The sequence below is a fragment of the Peromyscus californicus genome, unplaced genomic scaffold, assembly GCF_007827085.1.
Source record: "Peromyscus californicus insignis strain IS unplaced genomic scaffold, ASM782708v3 Scaffold_3__1_contigs__length_106647218, whole genome shotgun sequence".
Taxonomy (NCBI): Eukaryota; Metazoa; Chordata; class Mammalia; order Rodentia; family Cricetidae; genus Peromyscus; species Peromyscus californicus.
Genome location: NW_026294551.1, coordinates 45,272,919 through 45,284,125, shown reverse-complemented (window position 1 = coordinate 45,284,125; position 11,207 = coordinate 45,272,919). Strand labels below are relative to the sequence as shown.

Sequence of the window (11,207 nt, the reverse complement as noted above, 5' to 3'; positions counted from 1 at the left end):
TTTATACATCCTGTGTAATATGAATATGTCTTAAAGACATTATGGTAAGGGCAGGTATGGTAGCACACACTTGAAATACCAACATTTAGGAAGCAGAAGGATCAAGAGTTCAAGGTCATCCTTAATTACAAAGTGAGTTGGAGGTCCGTCTAGGCTATATGAGACCCTGACTCAAAAAAAAAAAAATGAAAACAACAAACACCAAATAAAAATACATTCTCAAAACAAGACATAGGGCTGAAGAGATGATTCAGAGGTTAAAAGTACCTGTTGGTCCTGTAGAAGACCCAGGTTTAGTTCCCAGCATCCACATGGAGATTCACAACCATTCTTTTTAAAGATTTATTTATTTATTTAATATGCATTGGTGTTTTGCCTGGATGTATGCCTGCATGAGAGTATCGGGTGCCCTGGAACTGGCTTTACAGACAGTTGTGAGCTGCTATATAGGTGCTGGGAATCGAACTCAGGTCCTCTGGAAGAGCAGCTAGTGCTCTTAACTGCTGAGCCATCACTCCAGCCCCCTCACAACCATTCTCCAGATATAGGGGTTTTGACAACCTCTTTTGACCTTACCAGGCACCTGGCATACACATGGTGCACATACATACATACAGGCAAAACACTCATGTCATGAGCGCACAAAATACATCTAACTGAACAAACAAAACGTTAAAGGGCCGGAGAGATGGCTTGGAGGTTCAGAGTACTGGCTGCTCTTGTGAAAAACCTGGGTTCATTTCCCAGCACTCAAGTGGCAGCTGGCAACTATAACTCCAGTTTCAGGGGCTCTGACATCCTCACATAGACATACATGCAGGCAGAACACCAATGCATATAAAATAAAAGTAAATAAATCATTTAAAACAAAAAACAAAAACAATATATTATGGTAGTTGAAATATGCCACTCACAAAGACTATATGAATCTATTGACATGAGGTACATTGAGCAGTCAACTTAAAACAGGGCATGAAGGAAGGAAGGAAAGTAAGGGGATTTATCATGTAAATCTTTTGTCTTTTTAAAAAAGATATATTTTGCCGGTTGGTAGTGGCAAGTGCCTTTAATCCCAGCACTATCCAGAGGCAGAGACAAGTGAGTTTCAGTGAGGCCAGCCTGGTCTACAGAGCAAGTTCCAGGATAGCCAGGGTGGTTACACAGAGAAACCCTGTCTCCAAAACAAAAGAAAAAAGATGTATTTTATGTGTGTGTTTTGCCTGAATGTATGTATGTGCTCCATGTGTGTGCCTGGTGCCTTTGGAGGTCAGAAGAGAGGTTGGACCCTCAGGAACTGGAGTTATGGATAATTATGAGCTGCCATTCGAATGCTCAGAATCGAACTCTGGTCCTTTGCAAGAGCAGAATATGCGCTTCATAGCTGAGCCACCTCTCCAGCCTCAGGAGATTTATCATTTAATAGGTATGGAGTTTCAGTTTTACAAGATGAATAGGTCTAGGGATGCACCTGACTACGGTTGCACAACAATGGGAATGTCCTAACACCCTGAACTATGTACTCGAAATGGTCAAATAGGATCTGGGTATGATGGTGCATGCCTAAAATGACAGTATTTGTGAGGCAGAAGCAGGGGGATTGCAGCAAGTTTGAAGCCAGCCTGGGCTACATAGTCAGTCAGGGATACATAGTAAGACCCTATCTCAAAATAACAAAACAAAACAAAAACAAATAACAAAACAAAATAAAACAAAAACAAACCAAAAAAAATGTTAAGATGGTAAATTTTTGTTTTGTTTTGTTTTTGTTTTTTGAGACAGGGTTTCTCTGTGTAGTTTTTGTACCTGTCCTGGAACTCACTCTGTAGACCAGGCTGGCCTGGAACTCACAGAGATCCACCTGGCTCTGCCTCCCAAGTGCTGTGATTAAAGGTGTGCTCCACCACTGCCCGGCAAGATGGTAAATTTTACATTTAAACTTTCCCTCGTATTACATAGAGAAATATTATCACATTTAACAACTTATAAAGCAAGTGTACATGTAATGTAGTTTTAAGAAATAGCACATTGGCTGGGTGTGGTGTTGTAGGACTTTAATCCCAGCACTCAGGAGGCAGAGGCAGGGGGCATCTCTTAGTTGGAGGACAGCCTAGTCTACATTGTCTACACAGGGAGTTCCAAGTCAATCAGGGTTACAAAGTTAGACTCTGTTTCAAAAACAAACCAATCCAAAACAAATAAACAACAACATCCCCTACTCCCCTCCCCGTCGCCAAAATCCACAAAAATACATTTTGAGGGTACCCTGTGTCTGTCCTCATTACAACCCTCTTCCTACCATGACTAGTTGAATTAACGGCAAACAATGCAAACACATCTTTAAATTTCAATGTTTTCTGTAAATGCAAAACAAAAAAAATGTAAAAAGCAAAACCGTAAGAACTTTTAAAGGTGTCCTTTCTTCTTTCACTCTCTCTTGAAATTCTTATTCTAAAACCTATTTTGGTTCCATAGTTGACCTCACCTGTAGTGTTTAATTAAAAAAAAAAAACAAAACTTCAGCATAGATTTTTCACCCCTCCCTCTCTTGCCTTCAACTACAAAGAAACAATGATTTAAGCCCTTTGTGCCCTTTTAGAAAATTACACAGATACCCCATTGTGGAACCCTATAATCCCTCCGTGGAAAGGAAGAGATTAGCATATGAATACAAAGCAAAATGAATCCAGAATACAAAACGATCTATCTGAGTTGTGAAGGTTTTGTGTTCTTAAAAATGAATTTATTTCCTCTTTTGTATTGCCCCTTTCGTGGCCTAAGGGTTAAGGAAATTGAGCTTCCCCCTCTGCTCTGGCTACCCGGAAAAGGATTTTTAAAAAAACCACACACACACACACACACCCCAACAGATTCTAGGAGGTGCAAAACCAACAGATGGCTCCTAGCGCCAGTAATCGTCCGTGGAATCTGCTACACTCGAAATCTGCTTGCTTGCCTGTGAGGCGTGTAGAAAGTGCTGTTCGCTAACTGCGTGGTGAAGGAGAGAAAGCGATAGAAGAGAGAGCCATAATGCTGACGTTGAAGGCCCGGCCCTGTGAGGTTGCATAGGGTAAGTGGCGTTGGCCAGGCGGCGGTGGCGAAGGGGAAGGGAAGAGGATTGGGGCTAGGGGCGGGGCTTGACGCGCAGCGTGGCTCCTGATTGCTGGGGCGCTGCTGCCAATCTTGCAGATCCGCTCGCTTAACCAGTGCGCTGGCGAGACGCGCTCAGATATACTGAGCGAGCGCTGAGAGGCAGCCTCAGATCCTGACGGTGCAGCAGCCCGCAGCCTCAGCCAGGGAGTCCCAGCCGCTTTCAATGGAGGAGAAGCCCGGCCAGCCACAGCCTCAGCACCATCACAGCCACCACCATCCGCACCATCACCCCCAGCAGCAGCAGTCGCACCACCACCACCATTATTACTTCTACAACCACAGCCACAACCACCACCACCACCACCATCACCAGCAGCCTCACCAATACCTGCAGCATGGAGCCGAGGGCAGCCCCAAGGCCCAGCCCAAGCCGCTGAAACATGAGCAGAAACACACCCTCCAGCAGCACCAGGAAACGCCGAAGAAGAAAACAGGTCTGGGAGGGAGGGCGGTGGGGGAAGGGGACCGGGATGGTGGAGTGGAGGGAGGGAGGGGGGGGGGCGGGCGGCCGAGGGGATGGGGGTGGGGCTAGATGTGAAAAGCGCGGACCGGGTCGGGGTGTGCGTCCCGCGGGGGGGCCCGGGGATGCCCCCTTCCATTCTTCCCGGGCGCGGGCCGCGAGGTGGGGGGATCGCAGCGCCCTCTCCTTTCCCTTCAGCATGGGAGAGGCCCAAGCGGGCCTGCGTGACCTTCCCCGGCCCCCGCCCCGGCTGGAGGCAGACCTGGACGCCCGGCCTTGGGACTCCCCAACAGTATTATTTTTTTCCCCCTCTTCTGCGGCCCTGGAGTTGGCCTGAATGCGGGGAGGAGGGGGGGGGAGAGGCTGAGAAGGGATGCAACTCGGCCGCCCTTAAAAAAAAAAAAATTAAAAAAAAATCCCCCCGAGGTGTGTGTGTAATTCAGGCGGGCCTAGTGAATCCCGGCCCGGGTGGTGTCGCGAGACCCTCCGGCGGGCGGGCGGGCAGCGGGCGGCGGGCGCCGGGCTGCGGGCTGAGCTGAGGAAGCCTCCTCCCTCGCCCGCCGCCCCAAGCCCACCTGTGGCCTTGGGGTTTGCCGTCTCGGGGCCGGCCGGGACCCCTTCGTCCCTCTGGTCATGTCCACCCCTGAAGGCCCCCGCCTCGGGGGCGCCGGGCCCCGCCGCCGGCCCGCGAGGCTTCTCCTCCCTGCGGAGGCCGGCGCCCCGGGCCCGCTCTCCGCCAGCGCCCGGCGAGGCTGGAATGTTCTCTCCTCCTCGCGGGGCCGCTTCCTGTCCGCCATGTTGGAAGCCGATTCCTGTCACCGACTCCGGCCGGCGGAGGAGCGGACGGGAGCGCGGGGGGGGGGGGTGCGGAGAGGGTGCCGAAGGCCCACACGGCACGCCGGGACCGGTGGCCCCGGGACCCCCGGCGGCCGGGGCCGGGGCCTGTCCCCCCCCCCACCCCCCCCGCAGTGCGGGCGGCCGGCGCCCCTCCCCCCGCCCCGCGCCGGGTTGTGTAACCCGGTGGCGGCCGCGCGGCCCCGGGCGGGTCCCTGGGGTGAGGGGCGGGGGCGGTTGGGGTGGGGGAGGGAGGCGGCCACGAGGGGAGCGGCCTGCACCGTGGACCCGCGCGCCGGCGGCCGCGTTTCCCGCTCCCGGGTGCGGCGGGAGGCGCGGGCGGGCGGGCGGGCGGGCGGCCGGGGCGGGGAGCCGGCCTCGAAGAGGAGCTTGAAGGGGTGGGGGGGAAGGAGGCCCGGGCGGCGGCCGCGGCCTTCCCGCGGGCCTTGGAGGGGCGAGGGGATTCGTTTTGGGTAGAGGCGGTGCCGGAGGCCGGGTGGGGGACCCAGCGGGAACCCGGCTCCCGGGTCACGAGTTTCTCTGCCACAGGAATCTCATCCCCTGCCAGGTTCGCTCACGACTCCGCCTCAGAGGCTTTCACTTAGGCCCTTTTCTTTGTAGCAGGCCCTTTCCTACCCGAAAAAAGGGGGGGGGGAAACAACCTCTTAAACCTTGTTCCATCCGTTTGCCACGGAAACTTCTGGGCAGGGTTAGTGAGTGCAGGGAGGGATTCATCAAATACTGGCTTGGAGGGACGAGGGCAGTTTGGGGCCCCTCTTTAACGAACTGAAGTGGCTTGTCCGTGAGGTTGTGGCCATGCCAGTGGACAAGACTTTCGGGGGTATTCCAGTGAAAGGCATTTGGCGCGTTTTAAAACCGATGTCGATCCCCAAACTGAATTTTATTTAACATGTTAAACGTAAAAATGTGTTGAGGAAATACTCAAGAACTAAGCGTCAACGTCTCTATAATCGCAGATTAAAAGTGTTTATAAACTGAAGAGAAATGGAAGGGGATACTTAGAGAAATGTTAAACTCAGCTTGGCTTTTAATACAAGGAGTTACTGCTGAAAAACTTACCGTAGACAATGTAAGGTTGAAGACAAGCTCACAGCCTAGAAACTTAGGAATTATGTAACACTGCATTAATTTTGGTTTTTCAGAAGGTGAGAAAATATTAAGGTTGTCAAATAACGGTACTTCTTAGTTTTAAAATTTATGTTTTATGAAGTTTATGTATTCCCCACAGGATTCATCACTCCATAGAGATGCAGACCCTGAACCTTTGGAAGGGGCACCCCTCAAAATATGGGATGAAGAATAAGGAGGGAAATTGCGTTTAGGAAATTTTGAGAGAATATTAACAGTTTGGGGTAATCGGTTTTTCATGTGTGGTTTGGTCACACAGTGCTGTTGCTTCATTGTGTACAGTGCTAACTAAGAAAAGTAGAATATATTTGGGACATGCTTGTGGGTATTTATGACCTGTTACTCCCAAACCTTTCAGTAACTGGTTTTCTGAATCCAGAAGAGGGCACAAGAGAAGATCACATGTGCTGAGTGATGGCAGTGGCAGATCCAAAAGCTAGATTTATCAATACCCAAGTTTTGGCTGAGTCCATTTGAAGTGGAGTTAGCATGGCAGTCCTAAATAATAAAAGTGCTAGGAATTCTGTAATTTTCTGTAATAACTAGTCTTCACATTGTTCTTAAATATTTAAGCTTTAAAAGATGCCTTTCATACTTTGTGCATACCAAGGCCACAGGGGGAAAAGTATTATAAACTTAAATGCAAAAAGAAAAAAACAAAACTTTTGTCATTAAAATAAGTCTAGTGGGCTGTATTGTTTTGTAAACTGAGGATTGAACCTCAGTGTGCTAGGCAGGAGTTGTCTAACACTCAGCTACAGACTCAGCCCTTTTAAGTTGTAGTCCTGGTGTCTCACACTCCTGTAGCTGGAGTTAGTGTGGGCCACCATTTCTACCTGAGCTGGACAGGGTTGCAGGGATGCACCATTATGCCTGGCTCAACTTTCTGCTTTTTGTTTTTTAAGACAGGGTTTCTCTGCAACTCTGGCCTGGAACTCACTCTGTAGACCAGGCTGGTCTAGAACTCAGAGAGCCTGCCACTGCCTCTGCCTCTTGAGTGCTGGGATTAAGAATGTGCATTATCACTGCCCAGCAGCTTTCTGCATATTTTTTTAAGAAAATCTTATAGGAAAAATACCACATATGGACTTGTCTCTTGTTTCATAGTTAGACTCTTTCTATGAGGGGAAAAAAAAATTTGAGACAGAGTCTTAGTATGTAGTTCCGATTGGCCTGGAATTCATTTATATAGAATAGTCTGGCTTCAAACTCACAGATTGCCCTGCTTCTGCCTTCTCAGTGCTGGGATTGGAGGTATGGCCATCACATCTCTGTGAAAGCTTTTATTTGGAACTGGAGACAGCTTAGTGGTAGAGCACCTGCTAGGAATGTTCAGTCCTCGGCAGCACAGGAAATCTGTCTGTCACAGGTTTTTAAAAAAATGAAAAATAGTACTTTTAACACTGGAAAGTAAGTATTTTTTTTCTAACGACTAAGGGTTAAGCTTTGGACTTCAAACATGCCAGCCAGGAAGTTAAGAACTTTTATAAAATGTATTTTCCGATACAAGGGGGTAGTGGCACACGTCTTTAATCCCAGCACTTGGGAGGCAGAGGCAGGGGAAATCTCTTGAGTTTGAGCCAGCCTGGTCTACAGAGTGAGCTATAGCATGGCCAGGGCTACAGAGAAATGCTTTATTTGAAACAAAACCAAAAAAGTATTTTCTGTAGTTACTAAGATTACTCTTAGAATTGAGAGGATTTCCCAAAGGACTTTGGAGGTCATAAAGCAATTGATGGCTAATCACCATTTTACTAGCAAGTAGGAGTTGTGACCCAGTAGAACATTTGTAATCTTTAAACTTAACTGTAAACAGTGAAGTCTTTACATTCACATACTTGACAGCTTTAAAAAATTAGATTCCTTTGTAGTTTTGTGAGCAAGCAAATTTTCCATGAGGATAGAAAGCTAAGAACTCTAGACAGACCAGAATTTAGATTTCTAGTTCTGCCACTTTGTGACCTGGGTATTGCTTTATCTCTCTAGATCTTTTTAACCCCGGTATAAGAAAACAATTCTTAAGGGTTAGAAACATTGGTCCATATTTTTGTTTAATGTGTTGTGATATGTCCTGATCTCAAAGTCCACAGGGCTTATAGCTTTGTTAGGTGGGTTGGCAACTAGCCACTTATGCACGGTCTTCAATCCTCCCCCTCCCCCTGCCCCCTTTTAAAGATTGAATTCAGTGGTCATACATGCTAGGCAAAGGTTACAGCCTTAATTTTTTTCCTTTTACAGTTTACTGTATCTGAACAAAAGCCCAGAGGGTAGCACTGGTCCTACCTAATTGTGTTTGAGACAAGGTTCTACCAGGGTGGCTTCAAACATGGCAATCATCTTGCCTCTGTTTTCAGTGTGCTGGAATTGTATTGCATTTAATTAATTGTAAGGAAATTTTTATAACAGCCTCATGGCCATAATGTGTAGGTTTATTCTGTTTAGATAATCTAGAGGAATATTATGACATGCTGCTTGAGAGGTCCTGTTCTTTCTAGTTAATTCTGGCTACTGGTTCAGTAGATGGACCTGATGTGAATTGTGTCCTAATTCTGCCTCTGCCTAGCAGTGAAATGTTATAATCTGTGAAATGGGGCTGACAAGATTCTTTTCATAGAAATGGGAAGTAACAAACCTTACAGAATAGTATCTGGCCTTCAATAAACAGTTTTCCAGTCTTCAGTACTACTGTGACTTAAATTTTTGTTTTTGTTTTTGTTTTTGTTTTCCTTCTGTAGGCTATGGTGAAGTAAATGGTAATGCCGGAGAGAGAGAGATATCTTTAAAGAGCCTCAGTTCTGATGAAGCTACTAACCCTATTTCTAGGGTCCTCAATGGCAACCAGCAAGTTGTAGACACTAGCCTGAAGCAGACTGTAAAGACCAGCACCTTTGGAAAAGCAGGAATTAAAACCAAGAATTTTATTCAGAAAAACAGTATGGACAAAAAAAATGGGAAGTCTTATGAAAACAAATCTGGAGAGAACCAGGCTATAGATAAGACCGACACTGTAGCAATTCCAAATGGCGTTATAACAAATAATTCAGGCTATATCACTAATGGTTATATGGGCAAAGGAGCAGATAATGATGGTAGTGGATCTGAGAGTGGATATACCACTCCTAAAAAAAGGAAAGCTAGGCGCAATAGTGCCAAGGGTTGTGAAAACCTTAATTTAGTGCAGGACAAAATAATGCAGGAGACTAGTGTCCCAGCATTAAAACAGGGACTTGAAAGTTTAAAGCCTGACTACAGTGATCAAAAGGGAACTCGAGCAGATAACAGTTCGAAGCCTGTTTGGAAGTATGAAACTGGACCTGGAGGAACAAGTCGTGGAAAACCTGCTGTGGGTGACATACTTCGTAAAAGCTCAGATGTTAAACCTGGTTTGAACAACAAAAAGTTTGATGATCGGCCTAAAGGAAAGCATGCCTCAGCTGCTGCCTCCAAAGAGGACTCGTGGACCTTGTTTAAACCACCCCCAGTTTTTCCAGTGGACAATAGCAGTGCTAAAATAGTTCCTAAAATAAGTTATGCAAGCAAAGTTAAGGAAAACCTCAACAAAACTGTACAGAACTCTTCGGTGTCACCATCCTCATCTTCATCCTCTTCATTATCTACTGGGGAAACTCAGACCCAACCTTCAAGCCGACTGTCCCAGGTCCCCATGTCAGCTCTGAAATCTGTTACTTCTGCCAACTTTTCTAATGGGCCTGTTTTAGCAGGAACTGATGGAAATATGTATCCATCAGGGGGTCAGCCACTGCTAACTACTGCTGCTAATACTTTAACACCCATCTCTACTGGGACTGATTCAGTTCTTCAGGACATGAGTCTGACTTCAGCAGCTGTTGAACAAATTAAGTCTAGCCTTTTTATCTACCCTTCAAATATGCAAACGGTGCTGTTAAGCACTGCACAAGTAGATCTGCCTTCTCAGACAGATCAGCAAAACCTGGGGGATATCTTCCAGAATCAATGGGGTTTATCATTTATAAATGAGCCCAGTGCTGGCCCAGAGACTGTTATTGGAAAGTCATCAGATCATAAAGTGATGGAAGTGACATTTCAAGGAGAATATCCTGCCACTTTGGTTTCACAGGGTGCTGAAATAATTCCCTCAGGAACTGAGCATCCTGTGTTTCCCAAGGCTTATGAGCTGGAAAAACGGACTAGTCCTCAAGTTCTGGGTAACATTCTAAAACCCGGGACTACTGAGAGTGGAGCCTTATCCTTGGAACCCAGTCATATAGGTGACCTGCAAAAAGCAGACACCAGTAGTCAAGGTGCTTTAGTGTTTCTCTCAAAGGACTACGAAATAGAAAATCAAAATCCTCTGGCCTCTCCCACGAACACTTTGTTAGGCTCCGCCAAAGAACAGAGATACCAGAGAGGCCTAGAAAGGAATGATAGCTGGGGTTCTTTTGACCTGAGGGCTGCTATTGTATATCACACTAAAGGTAACATTTCTTTTTCAAAGATTCTGATGGGCTAATTTTGTCTTTGTATGTATACATATACTAGTATATTTGAGATTCTAGATTATGAATGAAGAAATAATTAGTATGAATTTCTTGATTCAAGGTCTTTGGAAACAATGTAGTTTTAGAGGAATGTAGTTTTCCAACATAAAATGAATTTTGTAGACAAGGGCCTTAAGTTTTGATCCCCTGTGTCCCAGGTGCTGCTGGGATTGCAGGTCTGTGCCGCCAAGTATGCCTGCCCCTCTGCTGATTAAATCCTAGCACCTGGAAGCAGAGTCAGGCAAATCTGAGTTTGAGGACAGCCTGGTCTACAGAGCCAAGTCCAGGACAGTCAGAACTACATAGAAAAACTTCTGTCTTGAAAAAACAGGAAAACAAAACAAACTCTTGGGCCTAGGAGATGGGCAAAGACACCTGTTTTCAAGCCTTATGACCTGAATTTGATCCATGCTTCCCAAATGGTGGAAAGAGAACTGACTCCTGCAAGTTGTCCTTTGACCTCCACATTTGTGCCATGGCAGATCCCTCCATCTTCAAAATAAATATAAATTTTTTGGGGGGTGGGAGTAGACAGGGTTTCCTGAAACTCAGTCTGTAGACCAGGCTGGCCTGGAACTTAACAGAGATCCACTTGCTTCTCCGCCTTCCCAGTGCTGGGATTAAAGGCATGTTACCGCCACCACCCAGCAAATTTGCTTCCTTCTATCTTTACTTCTTTTGGCCTAAGTCTCTGGACTTCCATTCATAACTCCCTAACCATTCTTCACAAAAGAGGTGGAATAATCTTAACTTATAAATTCACAGGCTGCAGATGTAACTTGCTGGTGGATTGCTTCCTGATGTTAGTCTGGTTTCTGTGTTGTGATAAAACACTGACCTTTTAAATCAACTTGGGCAAAAAAAAAAAAAAAAGGTGCTTATTTGGACTACAGGTTACCAAACATAACAGAAGCCAGGGCAGGAGTTCAAGACAGGAACCTAGAAGCAGGAACTAGAGCAGAGACCAGAGAGCAATGCTGCTAACTGGCTTGCTCCCCATGGCTTGCTTAGTTACCTTTCTTTTATATCCCAGGACCATGTGCCTAAGGATGGTACCACTCACAGTATACAGGGCCCTCCTACATTAATTAGCA

General features: G+C 46.5%; 1 protein-coding gene across 1 annotated transcript in view; it reads left to right on the top strand.

Moving 5' to 3' along the window:
• Positions 1–3,203: 3,203 nt before the first annotated feature.
• Positions 3,204–11,207, top strand: part of Nufip2 (nuclear FMR1 interacting protein 2) — a 35,657-nt gene continuing 27,653 nt past the window's right edge. Inside the window, exons 1-2 of the mRNA XM_052756102.1 lie at positions 3,204–3,584; positions 8,329–10,050. Of these exons, the coding sequence (XP_052612062.1) occupies positions 3,314–3,584; positions 8,329–10,050 (1,993 nt within the window). The 5' untranslated portion in view covers positions 3,204–3,313. The remainder of the gene's footprint in view (positions 3,585–8,328; positions 10,051–11,207) is intronic.